The 21,217-nt window shown below is 32.4% G+C and overlaps 4 protein-coding genes across 5 annotated transcripts in view; 3 read left to right on the top strand and 1 right to left on the bottom strand.

The window, feature by feature from the left end:
- sdt (MAGUK p55 family member stardust) overlaps positions 1–21,217 on the bottom strand; it is a 166,117-nt gene that overhangs the window by 121,044 nt on the left and 23,856 nt on the right. Inside the window, exon 4 of one of the 2 annotated variants that reach the window (XM_074126390.1) lies at positions 10,330–10,387. In XM_074126390.1, coding sequence (XP_073982491.1) covers positions 10,330–10,387 — 58 coding nt within the window. Of the gene's footprint in view, positions 1–8,215; positions 8,626–10,329; positions 10,388–21,217 lie in introns of those variants that run through there. The other variant, XM_074126391.1, reaches the window with a different exon arrangement.
- On the top strand, positions 14,671–16,468 carry LOC141453337 (ras-like GTP-binding protein Rho1). Its single transcript, XM_074126424.1, has one exon. It carries the CDS (start codon positions 14,970–14,972, stop codon positions 15,549–15,551), a length of 582 nt encoding a protein of 193 aa, XP_073982525.1. The 5' UTR covers positions 14,671–14,969; the 3' UTR covers positions 15,552–16,468.
- Positions 18,515–19,336, top strand: LOC141453339 (ras-like GTP-binding protein rhoA). Its single transcript, XM_074126426.1, has one exon. It carries the CDS (start codon positions 18,674–18,676, stop codon positions 19,244–19,246), a length of 573 nt encoding a protein of 190 aa, XP_073982527.1. The 5' UTR covers positions 18,515–18,673; the 3' UTR covers positions 19,247–19,336.
- Positions 19,574–20,588, top strand: LOC141453341 (ras-like GTP-binding protein rhoA). The gene has a single exon (XM_074126427.1). The coding sequence runs from the start codon at positions 19,730–19,732 to the stop codon at positions 20,291–20,293; it is 564 nt and encodes a 187-aa protein (XP_073982528.1). The 5' UTR covers positions 19,574–19,729; the 3' UTR covers positions 20,294–20,588.

The raw sequence follows: 21,217 nt of genomic DNA, 5'->3' as shown, positions 1-21,217 counted from the left end.
ATTGTGTTATTTCCCGCTAATGAGTCATTATTCTTAAAATGAGTCAAGAAAGAGTTTAACCAACTTTCCGGCAGAAAAAGAAATGCATATAAATTTGTTCCACCCTAGAACATTATGATTTGCCTTTAAGTTTGATGACTTTGGTCAACCGTTTTATGATGACCAGGATGAACACTTTTGATTTGATTTGTTTATTCATTGTTAAGAGTACCATTGTGATAATTCATTGTGCAAAGCAGACCACCTGCTGGAGGAGTGTATGTAGCCGCAACGTGTTAAGCTGGATCTACACAAAGAATTTCATACCTGTCATTCCATCTTGTTTTCCATGATGGTTCTCTCTATCTATCTATCGCTCTCTCTCGTTTTAACTTTAACAAGATAAGTGAGGCACAGAGTTCTAGAGGTGTGAAGAGATGGGTGGAGGATGTAAGAAGCATGATGTTCTTCTTGATGGTTTGGACATTCCTTCGGTCTTTCCTTTCTTTTTGAGGGTTAACTGTTATTTTTGAAAAGTGAAATACTTTGCAATTTCCTTTACTTATTTTCAACTTAAAGGAAACAGTGAAAATTGCTTTTTCTTAAGTTCTAAGCTGGTGTTTCCTCCACCAAAGAACATTACTTTTATTGCAGGTAGACGCTGTCTTTTCAATCCACGTACGAAAGCAGGAAATCTGTTGGATTTTCTGTTGGAGCCAGAAAACTCGCTACATCTCTCCACAAGGTTGCCAAATTGATAAACTCAAATTGTCCAAAAGTTGCCAACAAATAAACTCCATACTGATTTGAATGAGAGCTCAATATTTCTTGGTCTTCAAACTTGGGCCCAAAAAAAACTGAAGGTTATCAATCAGCTAGCAACTGTTTCAATAGAACTCCTTTGAGCAAATCCATCCGTATTTACCAGAGCCAGCAAATCTTCTTAGAAGGTAGCTCAAATTTAATCCGGAGAAAAAGAGAATACAGGACTACCTGCTGCTAATACTTCAACAGTAATGTTATACGATCTTAAAAGATACCTAGGTTTAGGCCATTTAACTAGTTAAGCGTGGAATTTAGTTTTGAAAATCCTCCCCACAGTGTGTGGAATTAAAATCAGACAATGACGTGTATAAGACGTCGAACGCAGGGCAAAACAACTAAAAGTTTACAACGTCATAATAGTCACTGCTAGCGACTTTTTCTGCAATCTCTGGGGGCTTACAGATTACAGAGCATTCTGTGCTCATTCAAAATCTTGTACCGCTTCACGTATGCATTGCTCCTAGTTAACTAGGGAAGACGCAAGAGCTTTTACAAGGAATAGAAAAGAGCTTTGAATTCTGTGCAAAATGAAATCATGGTCGTACTGAGGTAAAAACGGCATTGCACAAAGGTTGAGAGCTTCTATTTGTGTACGTAATTCCCAATCTCTAATGCGGAGACCAAACATGTACCAACCACTTATCATTTGGCTGGCACCTCCCTCCGTATGTAATACTTAGGCAGTTCTATTGATAAGATAAAGGAAACACCACACCAAATAATACTCTTATTGTATTTTATTAAAATTTCGAGTTTTTATAGTTAAATGACAATTTTATATTTTTTCACGACGATTATACACGTCGAACGCACCCGAATCAGAGATTTGCCTTTTTTACGTGAATACACGCGCTTAACTGGTTAAGATGTCAGCAGGCTCCAACGATTATCTACATCGATAAAACTGGAATGAGTTGCGAATCCACACTTTTACGGTTGGGAGGGGGAAGACCAAAAATGATTGTTGAGTAGTTATCGATATAGAAGATCTTCCGCTAAAAAGTATTTCGAATCACAGAAAAGTCACGATAATATCTTCGAGATCAAGCATTCAAGGACAGATTTTATGTATTCGAAAATAAAATGAAATTCTCGATGGAAGAATTGCACAAATTAGATTATGCAACTTACTGGCAGCATAAAATATTTATGCGATGCACGTTTTTCTTTAAATATTCATATTATAACCAACATAACTACTAATTCAAGGACTTTTTTTTTTCAATACTATTATTTGTCTATTGAATATAAAATTTAAATATTTTTTCAGTAAAAGTATTCTCATGGACTTAGTTCGCCAAGCATTCTAAGCAAATGATCGTAAAGAACAAAAGAAAATTGGAAACAAATTCTTACAATAATTTTTACAAAATAATAACTTCAGTCACAATGTAAATCCATCTCAAGAAAATAAGGAAGATGCAGGAAACCGGAAAACGTGAGAAAATTAAGTGCCTCTCTAGAAACATCACTGGAAAATGGACTGAAAATGATTCCCTTATCATCGTAAAAACGATTAAGGTTAAAGTTGCTGACGTCGATGGATACGTTAATAAATTTTTACCCGAAATGACTTGCTACCTTGATTAGAAATTATTTCTATTAATTTTTATTTATCTATTTTATTTTTCCCTCCCTCCCCCCCCCCCTCAAAAAAAAACATTGCAATGCCTCTATGATCAAACACGCCTACACACCACATACGTCACAATACTTCGTACCAAAAGATGATCGAAAAAAGGAAAAAAATGTTGACCGGTTACATCACTTCCGTAAAAGAAAGAAAATACGATATTCCATTATAAAACCTTGCTCAAATGTAGCCTTCTTGATCAGTCAATTTACCAAGACCATCTTGAAAGAATATATGAAAGCAAAAAAAAAAAAATATACTATCTAGATAGCAGTAGAGGAAGTAATTAAAGAGAGAGTTTAGTTTTTTAAAAAACACGATGACCTGCGGAATTTGAATATAATTTCGAAATAAATTATATTAAACTTTTTCCAATTATCAAATTAATGTTGAAAAAAATATTTTTTTAAAATGGTTTTTCTGGAATCCACAGGGTAATTAATATAATTTTCTTTTTGTAAAGGGCTTAGAGTATGTTAAGTAAAATCGGGAAGAAAATCCGTCATTTATTAATTTTAATTAATAAAATCTCCATTAAAAATAGACAAACAAACACAAACACCCCCTCCCAAAATAGAAAAACGTGAATCTCAGAAATAATTATAAATTTACCCAGAGCCAGGTTTGTCTGTCACACACAATGTGCACGATTTTTTCAATTGGTTTTTTTCTTTTACGAAAATTGCAAAATCCTTTTCTACCATTGGAAGTAAAAAAGACAATCAGATAAAGGAACAGTTAAAAAGTGTTCTCACATTAGAATGTTTGTGTGAAACAAAAAAAAAATAGTAGATATGACGTCACACAGTGGTGAAGTTGAAGGGATGGGAGAGGAACAGAGAGAGAGGAGAGAGAGAGAGACATATGGTGATAAATATCCAAAATAAGGACATACTCGATCAATCTTCTATTTAAGAATGCCAACCGTGGTGGTGTCTTACTTTTTCTAGTTTTTTTTTTGCTCTGACCTTGTGGTGCTCCAATTGCGAAATGGCCAATACACAATATATATCGTAAATATACGTATGTATGTGAACAGGACAAGGTGACACTTGCCATGAGTACCAACTAATTTTGGATAATCTTCTATCTCTTTCTCTCACATACACTCACACATAAAAACTTTTCTGTTTGCCTTTTTGGTAGCATACAAAGAAAAGAATAACCCTCTAATGAGGTCACAGAATGTCAAAAGAATACGTAATGAATTTAAGCGCATTTCTTACAAATAGAATAAAAGAGAAATTTAGTCAGAGATTGTGCACTGTAATTCCCCTACTTTGATATCAAAAAAATACAAGAAGGAGAGAGCAAAACAACAAAACCTGGCATTAACTCAATGCAACTCTGTAGCGGATCTAGTAAAGAGAAATGCGCCCAGAACTACCCGGAAGTACTCAAAAATCGATGTTTTAAATAAAAAAAAAAAAATAGAACTACTTAGGGTACGTTCACTAAACGGAACTGTGAGTATAGATGATAGCAGAGATGATAAATGATAGAGTAAAATATAAACCGCTGATTAATGTGCTACATCGGAGCTGTGATACATGCAACATGTCCGAGTAGTGAAGAAGAGTTTTTATGTTCAGCAGCCACGAAATGGTATATTTTAAAGGAAAAACGCTTTAGAAAATATCATGTACAGCCCATAAATAAAAAACGAAATACTTTGGGCGAATTTCACTTTTTATATAAGGAACTTAGAAATTATCCAGAACGTTTTTTTTAATATGTGAGGATGGGTCCACCCACATTCGACTATATTTTAGGGAACAATAAGGTCAAAACGTTGGAAAAATGGTCCTGGAAATGCTATAACCATAGAAAAAAAAAAACTACTGGTTACTCTAAGGTAAGTAATGGTTTTATTGAGAAAAAACTAATAGATACACATAAAAATAAATGTAAGCACGATTTAAAAAAAAAAAAAAAAAATACGAGGGATGACAGAAGAGTGAAGGTGCGTGAGATTGCTAGTGCTGTGGGCATCTCGAATGAACGGGTACATAATATTTTGCATCAACATTTGGACATGACAAAGCTATCCGCAAGATGGGTGCCGCGATTGCTCACGCTTGACCAAAAAACGAAATCGTGTGAAGTGTTGCAAGGACGGTTTGCAGCTGTTCCAGAAGAATCCGCAGGATTTTAAGCGTCGTTTAGTCACTGTGGATGAAACATGGATACATCACTACACTCCTAAGACCAAAGAACAATCTAAACAATGGGTTACCAAGGGGGAATCTGCGCCAAAAAAGGCGAAGACCGTTCTTTCGGCCGGAAAGATTATGGCGACTGTCTTTTGGGATTCGCAAGGAATAATCCTCATCGACTATCTGGAAAAGGGAAAGGTGCATATTATTCATCGTTATTGGACCGTTTGGAAACCGAGCAAGAAAAACGCCCACGATTGGCCCACAAAAAAGTCCTTTTCCATCACGATAGCGCACCAGCTCACACCTCAGCAGTTGTGGTCGCAAAATTAATGGAAATAGGGTTCCAACTCGTTTCACATCCCCCCTATTCTCCAGACCTGGCTTTCTCGGACTACTATTTGTTCCCCAATATGAAGAAATGGCTGGCGGGAAAAAGATTTTATTCAAACGAGGAGGTGATTGCAGAAACGAATGGCTATTTTTCAGACTTGGACAAATCCTATTATTCGGAAGGGATCAACAAACTAGAGCAGCGTTGGACGAAGTGTATAAGCCTAAAAGGAGACTATGTTGAAAAATAAAAAAGGTTTACCCCAAAAAATTAAGTAGTTTTTATTTTGGCACGGACTTTTCAAACGACCCTCGTATTGTTTAAAAGTAAATAATAAAATAATAACAAATAATAATGTCGGGTTTCACCAAATGTTTTGAAAAACAGAGGTATTTTGAACAGCAGTCAAATTTGAAGCTCCGATACTAGAGTTCAGCTAGCAGAAAAATGAAATATTTAATTCTATCATCTACGCTCGTTTATAGCAGCGCGGTATGAGTCACTAGTCGCAGCTTCGTTGTGCACGCTCACATTCGAATGTATTATGTTTTTCTTTAAGCGCTGATGCCTCACTGCTACCATCTCCGCTATCATCTATGCTCACAGCTCCGTTGTGAACGTACCCTTAGAGTTCAATAAGGGCAGCCAAAAATAAAAAATAAATAAATCGTAGGATACGTTCTCAAAAAAAAAAAACTGAATTCAGTAAAGAAACACTTCCGGTTAGATATTGTAGTCAATTGTCAAGAGCGGGCACCTATTTCCGTTTTTGAGTTACGCTGAACTCACTTACACAGACAGACACACCAATTTGGGACGAAAAAAAACACTTTTTTATACCCAAAATGAAAATCGCGAAATATAAAATTTGACACAGGATTACGATTACTTCCTCTTACTAGAAAGAGCTTAGCCCGCGCTTCATTTCCGTTTTATTAATTTATTCTATCACAAAAAATAATAATTGAGACCAACAAAACTGTATGTTTCTCTATATATATCTTGCACACCTGCACATACATACACAGCCAACAACCCAAACAGCAGAGACCTCCTCTTCGCCATCAACTACAGTAACAATAATAATAAACCAGACCGGAAGGAAGGAAACCGTGTGCCGTGCCTTCATCACAGTGGTCCCGTCACGCGTGCTTTAGTCTAATATTCAAAATAGTCGATTCGTGCCTTTAATTATTGAAACCGATACGCTCCGATTATTTAGGGAGATAAAAGAAATAAAGAGAGAGACAGAGACAGAGAATCTATTATTTACTTTTACTAGAATCGATTTATTGCAAAAATATATCTTCCACAATATAATGTTATTTACAACAATAAAGTGCTAAAAAAAACAATAACCTACATGAGAATATTGTAATTAGCAGAACAATGTTAAACAGAACAAACAGCTCCATAATGAGCCAAGGCTATTAACACGTACAAAACTAAGTTAAATCTAATTGGGCAAAATAATATTAAATGGAAAAAAACAAAGTGCAAACATTAGACACGGATTGCTCGTTAAATAGCTGTAGATGGTAACTCGGTAAACCATTCTCTAGGGATCGATAAATAACCAAAGGAAAATCTGTTGTGTTGGGAGTCACATAACTTTTCTAGCCAGGATTTCAGAAATAAGACACTTCTTTGATCTATCCCAGCACTAAGTCCCAAACATCCCCATTCTGAGAGGCTTGACAACTGTGTGGCTCTAATCGCCAAACCTAAACCCTTATAGCTGAAAAATAGATCCTCATCTTGGTCTTCCCCAAAATCAGCTTTCCTGACATCCTTGAATATGACAAAGGATATTGCTAAGCCGTTTCAAATCTTCCCAAAGTATTCCCTTGAACAGACACCTAGTTTTGGAGAAACCGAGATTAATTGAACTCGACACACTAGTTAATACACAATTTTGACATTCAGGACTAGCCTTACTACCAGGATTGTGGAAAATAATTGGCCATTCAAGCATACGTAGCAAGCAATCTGCCCACCAATCAAAATTCTCTCAGGGAAGAAGTCAATATTTAGTGGCACATTGCCTGATTTCTGTTTATAATTGGGATCACTTGAACTAAGTTAGACGTAAATCCCTAAAAAATAGACACTAACTTTAGTTACGTTGTTCCCAAAGAAAATTCATAATACACTTAAAATTGATGGAGGTTACGATCAACGGAGAAACAGATAGTAAGTGACAATTTCCTTTAGTTGCCTCAAAGATGCCAACAACTTATCTCCCGTCAGTGCTCCAGGCTGGGGAGGAAGAGCACGATAAGATATTCTTATCATGAATGCACGGATAAAATTCAAGAGAGCGTGCTGTGGAGTTTGTTGTGCCAGTCTTTTGTTTTCAAGAACAAAACGAATTCAACTACTAGCTAGGTTGTTAGTAAATTTAAACGTAATAAGGATCTCCATGCAGAGTTCTAGATCCGTAAAGTCAGCTGGAAGGTAGAGAAAGCTTTTGTCTGGTGAAGATTGTCGCTCTAAATCAGGTCGAGGCGACAAAATGCATTGATTTGTTGAGGTTAAGATATGGCACGAAGATGAGAGAGGTCGAGGAACAGGTAAGGTCCTCATCTCGGTCTTCTCCGTAATCAGCTTTTCTGTCATCATTGAATATGACAAGGGATATCGCTAAGCCGTTCCAAATCTCTCAAGTATTCCCTTGAACAGACACATCTCCCCCTTTTGATTTTAATCAAATTTTCGAGTCCCTCAAACGAAAACCATAATTACCAAATTTGCGTTTTTGGAGAACATTTTTGAATAAGAAACTGACTGAATCGGGTTTAAAAACCATTTTTGAACTCAGGTGATGTCAAAAAAAAAGTGCTCCAGAGTGATAAACTCCATAATTTAGAATAGGACAATGCAATAATTCTACTTCCACAAGTGTGCTACAGGTAATTCTTATGAAAGACTGGCCTGATAGGCAGACACATGGTTACTTTAAGCTGTAATATCTCTCTTGTTATCAAGGTTTACAATGGGGGCGAAGGTATGGAAGCAGATATTATTCTTTATGATACGGTTATTACTGTGGTGGTAGGCTTATCTCAATATTAATAAAGACATCTTCAATAGCAGTGCAAATAAAATACTTGTAAAGGTTTAATCTTAATGAGGTACAAGTTATCATGTTACAAAAACACAAAAAGGCAATCGCATACACTCGCACGGGTGTGTATACATCCACAATTACTTTGCCTAAAAAAAATAAGCCTTAAATTAAAAATTATTTATAATCTTAACAAAAATACAAAATTAAAAACTGCTGACCTTAAGCTGGATTCCTTATAATTAAATTGAAATTTGAGAAAATCAAATTTCAACAAAACCAGACAATTAGAAAACTGCAAACTTTATTTCCCAGCTATTATGTCACAATTTTAAAACGAAGTTCATAATCAAAAAGGAAATTCAATTTAGATGACACACTCAAAACAGTTCAATGGAAAAATAGAAACTTTCTACTAAATGTCACACAAAAAGCACACACATCAAATTGAAAACTAACTAAAACGTATGTGTAACTAAAGTTTTGTAATAAAAGTAGTTTAATAGTTGTGAAAGCAATAACAAAAAAACTAAATACACTAAAAAAAAACAACAAAAAATAAATAAATTAAAATAAAAAAAACTTAAAATGATATGCTAGCACAAAGAAGGTTGTTTCGTTTCTAAAAGAACTATCTGCGAACCAAACCTTCCCACCTGGAGAGCCAGAAAAATAACCAAGACGGGAGTGAACGGATTGGACGAGTTTAGCCGACGTTTAACGAAAAATGACGACGGAATAAAAAAAGTTGTTGCTATTTGGAATGGACAAAGGAACCCGGCTTTTTTATTTATTTATATTATTTTTGTTTTGTTTAGAATACTTTTCTGCAATAACCACGATGTACCTAAAAATAAATCTGTGGCTTTTCCGCCCAGCTGTTTCCTTACTATGTTAATCGTAGTTTGGGGTTTTGTCCAAGCAGTGTAATCGTGACTTAACCAGGTTTCTGTGCAAACTCTGGTATGAAACCTCTCACGACTTCTGGAAGTAAGCTCGAAATTAGAGAATGAAAGATGGCTAATGCCATCCCCTTATTGGTTATCTCCTTAATAAAAACTTACAGTTTAAAATGTTAAGTATAAGGGTTGATTAAACGCCAAAATGCACACAAATCAGTAGGTAACCAACATTTCATTCATACTTCATTGATATTATTTTACTGCATTAACTTTTTATTAAATTTTTTAGAATTTATTAGATGTCACAGATTATGAATGAACTGGCCAGCATGCAGTAAAATAATATCAATGAAGTATGAATGAAATGTTGGTTACCTGCTGATTTGTGTGCATTTTGGCGTTTAATCAACCCTTATACTTAACATTTTAAACTGTAAGTTTTTGTTAAGGAGATTTTTGTACCTTTTGGATAGATTTTTCTTTTTGTCTATTATTTGGGTGGGGCAAACTCCCCTCCTTATGAGGCATAGCGTCGAGACTTTTAAAATACAAGTCTGAACAAAATTTCGATTCGAATGACACTTCATTCATGAAAATCGGTTCACGTGTCGATAATTTGAAACGATAGCTATACTTCCCCTTAACAAGTGTAAGAGCAGAATGTCGTTTTAATGTTACGTAGGGAAGCCATAACCCTATGATCCTACCAAATTTTATCAAAATCGGGCCAAGATTTACAGAGAAAGAAATACCTTTTTTGTAAACTGCGTAGCGCCTAAACGCGTGAACCGATTTTCATAAATGAGGTGTCATTCGATTCGGAATTTTATGTAGATGTGCCTTTTGGGGGTCTCGACGCTGTACATCGACTGGGAGAGGAGTTAGCCCCCTTTATGTAAGGCCCCCTCCAAAATTATTATTTCTAATTTCTCTGTAAATCGAGACCCCCAAAAAGCACATCTACATAAAATTCCGAATCGAATGACACCTCATTCATGAAAATCGGTTCGCGCGTTTAGGCGCTACGCAGTTTACAAAAAAGGTAACAACAACAACAACAACAAGAAGAACAACCATTTTTGAAAATGCCGTTTTTGCTCATTTTCAGCAACTTTTTTCTCGAAATCTATTATATCTATGTTGTTGCAAAAAAATTACAGTTGTAAAGGAGGATTTGCCCTACATTTTAAAGAAAATTTGGGAATTTTATCTTTTATAGAAAAAGAGAAAAAAATTGTCAAAGTTGGGAGTTTTTGAACGTTACGCTTTTTCGTGCAGTTTTTGATGATCAACCCTTATACAACTGTCCTACCGGACAGTTTTAATAATTAAAGCTAAGTCCTGTAAGGAACATATCGGTTAAAAGCTGTATGATTCAAAATTCATTATATACAAAACAATATATACACATATAATTAGAGAAAAACACTTACCCAATCTGTTTGGACTTCGTCTCTTGACACGTAGGCATATTGTCCGGGATCGTATACACTGTGAACAGAAGCAGGTGATATCAGTTTGAACTGGGTGGATAGTTTTAAAGAAAACTATTTATTGCAATTAAATTTATTAATATCCATATAATATTTCATGGGAAGTGAGGTCATTACAGTGAAAAGAAGCCCACTAGACACAAAGTGTGAAGGAAATCCAAAAAGCAGTTTCCAAGAAAACTCTTGAAAAATACTGAAAAATTGAATCAGTAAAGTTGGCCCTTCCAGTAGCTGAACTTGTCCAAAAGCTTATAGCCAGGAACCGATACGTCCTGATTTGACCTGGAGATCAACAGTACAGATAATGATGAATTTAAATTCGATATTGATACAGGTGCAAGCTTGGACATCGAAAGCTTTAACTTGGTTGAAGTTGCTGTTGTACAGCAAGTTGAATCTTCTCGAATCGTCTAAGTGCAAATTGCAGCAACAATCAAGACGATCAGATGGCAATGTATAAAGCAGTTGATTGGATTGGAAGACAGAAAGACTTACATATGACCACTTATAAAACCAATCAGACAAGAAATTCTAGCAACCAAAAAAAAAAACTGCAATAGACAGATAACTGAACTGGCTGACACTCTGGTTAACGAACCAACACAATAAGAACTGCAGGCCTTTTACTTCCAAGAACACAAAGAAGGAAGACCCAGAAATATATACCGATAATGAAAGATTATAAGATCCTGAACTATTTTAGGATAACCTACAAACTGGCACAGATTCAGGACAGTACCAGGTACTGACCAGGACATGGCAGAACTAGACACTACTTCCTCAGATTGTACATTATTAACGATAATAGTTTCACCTGTTACACCGGGACCATTTAACTTGTTAATATGTTAATGTACGAATGTCCAATACTTGACAGATACAAGTATTTTAATACAACAATTCACAACGTCAGGAAACTGCCGATTATAAGATATCGCTACTTATATCACAAGATATTTCACCATCATTTAGTAAATTTACAGATATTCTATTAAAATAAGCATACCGAAAAACGTACGTGATTTACTTAAATAAGCTCCCTGAAAAGCTTGGCACTACTGTTCATCTGGGAGGAGCATACACATGTGCAGTACACTTTTTTTGGATTTTGGAGATCTTAAAACAGATATTTCCGGCGAATAATAAATTTGTCACGATCGCAATACTTCCTGTTACCAGTAAGTAGGTAAATATATTTTTAAAAAACTCATAAACCAGTGGTCGTGCTAGGAGTAAATACAAAATAATAAATAAAATACCTTACTCCCGAAACACCAATGAGTTCTCTTCATGGGGATACAGCATGATTTTATTCGTTTAATCTTCTTAAACTTCCGGAAAGTATCCATATTTTGTTCCCTCCCAAAAAAAATAGTTACCTACAGTTAAAGCCTGGTGCTTCTCAAACAGTACTACTAACTACTAACATGTGTTGGGTTGGTATTGGTGTTTTTAACTTTTATTTCTTGTTTAAACTGAACTAAATTTGGCTATTCGGAAGTTAAAAACTAAACAAAAAAACGATGCCTTACGCAAATTGACGAAGTTGAACGAATGGAAATGGTAATTTAAATTTCCTGTTTATTTTTATTTTGTAAACTTTTAAAATAGTTTGTGTTAAAGCAACTAAAATAGTTGTACATATCTACCACTTTTGCAGGCCCTACTAGTGAGTATATTGGGTGAGATTGGTAGAAGTTCTTGTAAAAAAAAAAAAAAGGGTAATCAGGGATAACCATTCCTGATGCCCCAAGCATCTCTGCTCTCAACACCGTCTCCAGTTATTCCAAAGATCTATCAGTAAATTAAGAAGTTGGAAAGGTTGTATTTGAAATTTGTAAAACAACTTCATTAGTTTGAATGTGTTTCAGAGTTTGATAAAAAATAAAAAGCAAAGATATGGAAATACATTTAAGTGCCACAACACTCAGCAATTCTTTAAATGGAAAAGAACGGAGAAGAATGAAGTGAAGAAGAAGTATTAAGAACATAGGTTCAATTAAAAGTTCATAAAAGCAGTTCTTTTAATTATCTTAAAAGATTTAAAGCCAGGTTTTATAAGATGAACATTAAATAAGTAACTAGAAACAGTAGGGAAACAAAATCTTAGTCAAAACTAATAGAAAGCGAGGAAAATTCAAGTTGTCAATACTTGTTATCAGTTAAAAAAGTTTTTCAAAGAACACAGAAATTGAAACTCAGAAGTGTAAACGTGAAACCTCAATTTGAAGATTTATCTGATAACGGGGAAACTTATTGTACCCAAAAATTAAGAGAGAAACAAGAATTGAAAGTAACTAAAAGATATTTAATACCATCGAAGGAAGTGACCTGAGAGATGAGGCGATATAGAACAATTTTTTGAAACATACAATGGTGTAAAAAAATACACCATCTGAAAGCAGAAAATAAATATTTCAACTATTATTAAAATAAAATAAAAAAATTGTTGAGGCCTGAGTATAATCATTTATCTGAAAACAACATAACTGTAGTTTATAATAATTATTTTTAAAGACGAAAACAAAGAAACAAAACTGAAAAGTAGAAAACACCTTTAAGAAAATAGAAAAAATAAAAGTAAGCAACTTTTTAAAGAAAGAGAAAAATGGTAAACCATACAGGACAACAAATTAGAAAAATATAATTTTCATTATAGAAGTAAAAATACATAAGTTTTTCAAAAATAAGAATGATGTGTAAAGAGCACAAGCTTTTGAAAGTTTTTGGTAAGAAAATAAATAATGATGCTTGCAAAAAAGAAAAAAAAAGCAATTACTCAAAGACAAAAACCTGTATTATAGTTTGAAAGATCTTAGACATTTAACAAAGTTAATTTCATTCAAAAGTTAAGCAAATTAAGTATTCATCAAGTAGTTGGTAGATGAAAATTGTAATGTTTGGCTAAAAGAGTATCTATTTACAGCTACATTAAGAATAATCTAGTTTGAGATATTACTTTCCAAATCCTATTTAAGAACAGAATTCAAAATCAAAATCACACTAACTACATGAATACTGGAGAATATCATCGAAAAGTTGCTAAATAATCTGAAACACTAATTTGAATGTGTTGTTTTAAAAATTTTCTCTCTTACTTTTTGCCCTAAATGTCCATGTTTTATAATTTCAAAATCTAGGAAAGTTGATAACATTACTTATTTTCTCCTTGAGAGGAAAAAAAGATACAAATGTGAAAATACAGACATCAAAAACAAAGAAATGTAAGTAGGAAATACATCAATGCAAATCAATTTAAATTAGCACTCCTTTTTCAATAAATGACATAAGCAATTTATTCACCAATTGTGTATAACCATATCCTAATGTATCTAATAACAAATTAGGATTGAATAAGCTTATATATTAATTGCATTTATTTATTAAAATAAAGTTTACTTCCTTAATAAGAAAGTAACATGCAGTTAAATGCATAGTTTATCATGGTAAAAAAAACCAAACAACTAATTTTTGAAAATTTGAAAGATTAATTGGAAAGAAATATGATCAAAATTTTCTCCTATTATTCTTTGAAGTTTTCAAAGTTGCCTAATTTGTAATGTTGATCTTTTTCACAACTGAATTTTTAAAAGTAGGAATTAGTTTAAATTGGTGACAATGGTCTTTGATTAATTTTTAGCAATTGGAACTATTTTCATTACAATTGATCATAATATTTTATAAGTTTCATTTGAGTCAGTTACATCAGTTAAAAATCGCAAAACTTTGAAAAATACTATTAAAGATAAAATGACAGAAAATTGGTAAGGCTTTCACAAAGTAAGTTGGTTCTCTCTATTGTCTCCAAAATAATTTTAAAAAATGATTCAATGTTATTAGCTCATCTTTAAATATAGAGATACTTATAATGGTGTTATACTTTTAAACAAATACACTTCAATATTTATCATCTTCTGTCAATAATTATAAAAGCAATAATTAGTTGGCCCTAATATTGAAGTGATTAATTTTTTGAGTGCTAAAACATATGGGTATTCTTTGAAAACACAACATTCTGTTTGTTCATTTCAAACAGATAAATAAAGTAGATTAAATAAAGATGTATGAAATGTTTGAATTATAATACTATAATTTAGAATAATTTAAAATTACTAACCAAGAAGAAGAGAAAAAGTGTAAATAATTTTCAATTTTCAATCTATAGTTGGAGGGAACATCCATGCTCAGTAGAGTATCCACTCTAGCGGGCAGGCTAGTAACTAAAGCTGGATAGACGCCATACAGTGAGCAGTGAACAGCTGACAAATATTGGAATGTCGAGTTAGCCGTGGAGGGAGTAGTCTCCCTATGACTCAAGTGCTCTACCGAAACAATGGAGGTCTGAATGTGCATATAAGATAGCTATTTTGTGGTGTGAACTTTTTTTTCTTTGTGAACTGTTTATTCCATAAATAGTTTACATCTTTTTTTTAATGGATAATTTTCAGTTTTAAGTGATATTTTTTGTGGAATTAAAAGTTAAATAAAAAAAAATAGTGGTGTTATTAAAGGCGTGGCCCAGTTCAAAGGCATCTTATAAATAGTCCCATACTTGGCTTACAAGCTTTTACCCAACAATAATGGCCGCTATAAGGAAAAAGTTGGTAATTGTTGGCGACGGTGCTTGTGGAAAAACATGTTTATTGATTGTTTTTAGTAAAGATCAATTTCCAGAAGTATATGTGCCTACAGTTTTTGAAAACTATGTAGCTGACATAGAAGTAGATGGGAAACAGGTTGAATTAGCACTATGGGATACGGCTGGTCAGGAGGATTATGATCGACTTCGACCACTCTCCTATCCAGATACGGATGTAATTTTAATGAGTTTTTCCATTGATTCACCAGATTCATTGGAAAATATACCAGAGAAATGGACGCCTGAGGTGAAACATTTTTGTCCAAATGTACCAATTATACTTGTAGGCAATAAAAAAGATCTTCGAAATGATCCAAATACAATCAAGGAATTGGCGAAAATGAAACAAGAGCCAGTAAAACCAGAAGAAGGACGTGCAATGGCGGATAAGATAAATGCATTTGATTATTTGGAATGTTCAGCCAAAACTAAAGATGGTGTTAGACAGGTCTTTGAAACGGCTACCAGAGCTGCATTACAAGTCAAGAAGAAAAAGAGGAAAGGCAAATGTAAATTATTATAAAACCTCAGTCAAGCCCACATTACAGTAGGTACTTTTTTTCTTTTCTTTGTAACTTTTATGACAAAGTAAATTAAAAACAAGCAAAAAAAGGAACACTTGTGTTCAGCAATTTTAATGAAAAAGTTGTATCTTTTTAAAAAAAAAGCAATTTTGAAACCAATTCAGTGTTTTATATATGAAAACAGCAAATATATTGTTAGTTAAAGAATAAATATTATCCTTTGCTAAAGAATAAATATTACCCTTTTCTAAACATTTAAACTTTTAGATGTTTCAGCATAACCTATACTGTTCAAAAAAATAAATATCTAATTAAAAAAATAGTTATAAGTCAGGTTATACTTTTTACAATAATTCAAAAAATTACCTTTATTTCCTATATTTATCTTTTGCCTAGAGCTCTTTATTTTTTACATGTGGGTATTTTGTACTGAGTTTTAAATTCCATTATTTATCGTATCTTTTTTTGTCAAATTGTGGCCATCCAAAAAGAACTAAAATTATATTTGTGATCTAATAAAAAATAAAAAACTAGATTTGTAGAATCCTGCATTTCAATAGAGTGTAGTTATATTATCAGAAAAATAAAAACAGATTTCTTAATATTTTCCAATATTTTGTGAATCAAAGAGGAAAAAAACATGGTGTATTGTATGTCCTACTGGTCCTACTATTATTAAAATAATATTAAAAATAAATACTTTTACTATTTCTCTTGGGCTTATTATTTTAAAAAAAATTAAAAAAAAACTAATAATTTTTATATATGCCTCTTCTTTCATTTTGCTAAGTAATTGTTCTCTTATATTTGTATGTTAGTTTATAAAAATAAATAAATAAAATATTACTATTATTCAATTTATGAATATAAATATATATAAAAATCTTATTTATTAAATTACATATTATTTGTATCATTTTCTTTCTTTCGTTTACATTTCCCTTTTTTAAATTTCTTTTATAAAAAGTGCATAATTCAATTATTGAAGTCAATTCGCACAAAAAATAAACTTTAATTTCCGTTTTATTAACAATTAAATTTATGTATTTTAAAATATGATATGTAGAAAATCGCCTTGTTTTGTGATTGGCATATTTTATGGAATAAAAAAAAAAAAGTTAAAATTAAACTATCGAAATTTTTTTAGATTATTAAGTAAACCTTCCTTTTATATATACATTTAATTTGGGAATAAGTCTTAATAATTAATAAAAGAATTTTTTCTTCCATGATGATCTTGTGGAATAGCATAAATTCATACAAATATTTACTAATTAACTTTGATTATATTAATTTTTTAAGTAGGAAAACCTTTTTTTTGCCCTTACTTTAAAGAACAAATAAAAAACTTGTAAATGTAACGTAATGGCTTACTGGCTAATAATGAATAAATGCGGAATAAAAAAAAATTATATTTTCTTTCTATTTATTTATTTATTTTTTGAGATTTAATAAGAAAACCTAAATTAAATCATTCTTTGATTTAAAGGAAAAATCCAAAATCTTGTTTTAAACAAACAGCTCTTGGTCACACACAGCTATAGATAATTTACATTTTTTTAAGATCCTAGATGATAAATAATATTTAGCTATGACCTCATCAAATGATGATGTGAACTCTGATTCAATATTTTACTTCAAATGTTATTTTGTCTTATTTGCAAGTTTTTTTTTGTTTTTTTTTTGCATTAGAGAAAATATCAAATCGCAATATTTATAATTCTAATAATTACTTTTCAATACAGGCTATTTTAGAAATTTAGGAGAAGAGGCTATTTTTAAAACAAAATAATTTCATGCAAATCAATCTCAAGATTTAGATGAAACTTAATGAAGAAAATGCTGTGGATTTTAACTCTAATAAGTAATATTCTATGGGCTAAAATTATTTTTTAAATTGAATCCTTTAATAGGACTCTATGATCTGGAAGATATTTTCTTTTCTGATCCAGAAGCTTAAGAACCTCTGAAAGATGCCGTTCCTCTCGCCAAAAAGAAATTTTATGAGACTTCTTCATCAATTCTAATTTAGATCTGCAGGAACCATCTAATTTTAGATCGCCTTCTACCATGTTTCCATTCAAGAAATCGACAATATTATACAGCTGTTGGGTGAATGGCAATTCAACGCTAGCCAAAACCCCCCCTTTTATCTGAACTTTTGAGTAGAGTGTGCTCTTCATGTTTTTAGGCAAGAACGAGTGCGAACAACTTGAATTGGCGATTCCTTCCTGCCATTAAGTAACGCAAGTACCCACTCTTTTTCCAGCCAAAACGATCCCAAAACAAAATTCTAATTTATCTAAAATCTAGTAGGGTTTTTTTAAAACTTAATATCTCATTTCTGAAGCTCTCTTGGGTGAGACTAGTTGCTCATTCCAAAAAAAGCATTGATGATTTTCACCCTTGCAAAATCTATCTCCTACTAGAATTAAAATTTATTTTTAGTATAAAATTAAATGGAAGGTATAATTTATTAGGTAGCACAGAGGACTAGTAAGCCAGAGATCTCATTTTCAAATCCAGGCGTGCTCCTCTTATTTTTTCACTTATTAGGAGCTTCTACAGATTGACCGGAGACTGTCCGAGCACTGAGAAGGCTCCAAGCGCCAGTCTTACATGTTATACTAACATTTGAAATAAATAGTTGTATATAATAATGATTGAAATTGAAAAAGATTCTTCAAGAATTTAAATTACACTTCAAATACCTAAAACTAATTTACCTAGCTGCTAATGGTAATTTGTATTCCTCAAACATAGAAATAAAGAAGGTAAACTAGGGCAGAAGAGTGGAGGCGAAACCTAATCCTATTCTGTGCAGTTGAACAGAAAGTATAAGTTGGTATCTTATCTTTAATTTTTTGTTAAAAAAAAAAAATTAGTTCTAGATATCGTTTCCCACTATTTAAGATAATCAACCTATTTGTTTTAAAATAAGCAAAAGAAAGTCTGCAGGAAACAGTCCGCATTTTTGTTTGTTTCGAGGCACATTATTCACAAAAAAAAAACTGTTAATAACAATAACAAATGCTACAATTATAGAAACGTGAATTGTGTTATAGTGTTTCAATTTATAGAAAATTTTGGATTGATTTCATTTTTGATTATTTAAATAGATATGGCATTAAATAAAAAATTAGTAATAGTTGGTGACTTTTGTGGAAAAACTCGTTTACTTACGGAATTCGCTCTAGGTAAATTTCAGGATGAATATAATATATTTCAAAAATATGTAGCTAACATTGAAGTGGATGGAAAACAAGTAGAACTCTCTTTATGGGACACCCCCGGCCAAGAAGATTGTAGTAGGAGCAGAGCACATGTATATCCAGAGACAGACGTAATATTGATCTCTTTTAGTTTAGTTCTTCATGACTCTTTGGAGAATGTGCCTTCCTCCTGGGTATCTGAAGTTAGACATTTCTGTCCGAATGTACCAATTATATTGGTCGGTTGTAAAAAAGATCTACGTACAGATCCAGAAACTATTGATGAACTGAAATCCATGAAACGTGAACCAATTAAATTTGAAGAAGGTTTAGCTATGGCTAAAAGAATTGGTGCTAATGATTATGTAGAATGTTCCGCCGTAACAAAAGAAGGTGTCAAAGAATTATTTGAAAAGGCTACCAGAGCTGCGCTAAAGAAAAGGAAAAGCAAACAGACTAGAAGGGTGTGTAAGTTGCTATGATAAATTTATAATCTATCTCGGCATTCGGATGAACTCATTCAAATAGTGATCAAGTACATTGTAAATCCTACTAGACGAATTAAAAATCTTTACAGGTTTTTTGTTATTTATTATTACTGTTAGATATTTTTCTATTTCTTGGAGATTGGTCTCCATGCGACGCTACTAAGGTAAGTTATAAATACTAATAAAAAACCAGTGTTTCCTATCTTTAATTTTTTGTTAAAAAAAAGAATTTTATCAGTGCTAGATATCGTTCCCCACTATTTAAGATAACCAACCTATTTGTTTTAAAATAAGCAAAAGAAAGTCTGCAGGAAACAGTCCGCATTTTTGTTTGTTTCGAGGCACATTATTCACAAAAAAAGAAACCGTAACAATAGATTTATAACAATTGCTACAAATATAGAAACGTGAATTGTGTTTTAGTGTCCATTTATACAAAATTTTGGATTGATTTCATTTTAGATTATTTAAATAGAGATGGCATTAAATAAAAAATTAGTAATAGTTGGTGACGGAAATTGTGGGAAAACTTGTTTACTTACGGTATTTGCTCATGATAAATTTCTGGATAAATATGTTCCAACTATATTTGAAAGTTATGTAGCTGACATTGAAGAACTCTCTTTATGGGACACCGCCGGCCAAGAAGATTGTGATAGGCTGAGATCACTTTCATATCCAGAGTCAGACATAATATTGATCTCTTTTAGTTTAGTTCTTCATGACTCTTTGGAGAATGTGTCTTCCTACTGGATATCTGAAGTTAGACATTTCTGTCCAAATGTACCAAATATATTGGTCGGTTGTAAAAAAGATCTACGTACAGATCCAGAAACTATTGATGAACTGAAATCCATGAAACGTGAACCAATTAAATTTGAAGAAGGTTTAGCTATGGCTAAAAGAATTGGTGCTAATGATTATGTAGAATGTTCCGCCGTAACAAAAGAAGGTGTCAAAGAATTATTTGAAAAGGCTACCAGAGCTGCGCTAAAGAAAAGGAAAAGCAAGCAGACTAGAAGGGTGTGTAAGTTGCTATGATAAATTTATAATGGTTGGCATTCGGATGAACTCATTCAAATAGTGATCAAGTACATTGTAAATCCTACTAGACTAATTAAAAATCTTTACAGGTTCAAATGTCAATATTTTGGAATGTCTGTTACTCCTACTAAGAGAGTGTAATTGCAATCGTATCAAGTTTTCGAATTTGTTTTTTTTTTTTTTCGGAAGTACTCGTTTATTTTTCGAAATCATGGTGTGACCACACAGGTGTCATTCTATTACTTCAGTTTAGCGATTAAATTTTCTTAAATATAATCTGATAAAAAAATATATGTTGATTTCATTATTACATATTTAATCCTAATTACCGGCTAATGGATAAGTCCTTACATTACCCTAAAATGTCACTTCTGGAGAGATGCCCAACCCCTCTGCTTATCCTAAGTGCTCCGATTTAGAATTTTTACGTGTGAATGTTTCAAGTAATTAAGTACTTATACTAAGTTTAAACAAAATCCTAAAAGCTGTTTTAAGTGATGATTTTTCGTTAAGACGGATACATAATAACACACACTATGTATATAGTGAATTTTTAATTTATTTTCTACGCCTTAACTTGTTTAAAACTTTAAAATTTTGGACTTTTCATTAAAATTTAAAAAAAAAAAAAAAATTAAGCCAAGTGGTTGACTGATTTTGACCTAAACCTTAACCAAGCGGCTAGCTCTGGCGCTACTACAACGAACTAGAAGATTTCATATTTCTGCAGTTTTTTTGTTTTTCGAGTTTGAGTGGAATCTCAAAACGGAAATTTTCGATTAAAACTTAAAATAATAATAATAATAAAGGAACAACACGAGTTGAACTTATTTTTTAATTGTAAAACGGTTTCTAATTTTCAGCCTACCATATTTTATTCTGCAATTTTACAGCCATACTAATTTCCATGCGACGCTACTA

This window comes from Rhodnius prolixus, unplaced genomic scaffold (genome assembly GCF_049639745.1).
Source record: "Rhodnius prolixus isolate KJV_2025 unplaced genomic scaffold, Rpr scaffold_3, whole genome shotgun sequence".
In the NCBI taxonomy this organism is placed as follows: domain Eukaryota; kingdom Metazoa; phylum Arthropoda; class Insecta; order Hemiptera; family Reduviidae; genus Rhodnius; species Rhodnius prolixus.
This window is presented reverse-complemented; position numbering and strand designations above follow the sequence as displayed.

Coding starts and splice junctions, on each gene's coding strand:
- LOC141453337 (XM_074126424.1), top strand. CDS start 14,970: ATGGCCGCTATAAGGAAAAAGTTGGTAATTGTTGGCGACGGTGCTTGT.
- LOC141453339 (XM_074126426.1), top strand. CDS start 18,674: ATGGCATTAAATAAAAAATTAGTAATAGTTGGTGACTTTTGTGGAAAA.
- LOC141453341 (XM_074126427.1), top strand. CDS start 19,730: ATGGCATTAAATAAAAAATTAGTAATAGTTGGTGACGGAAATTGTGGG.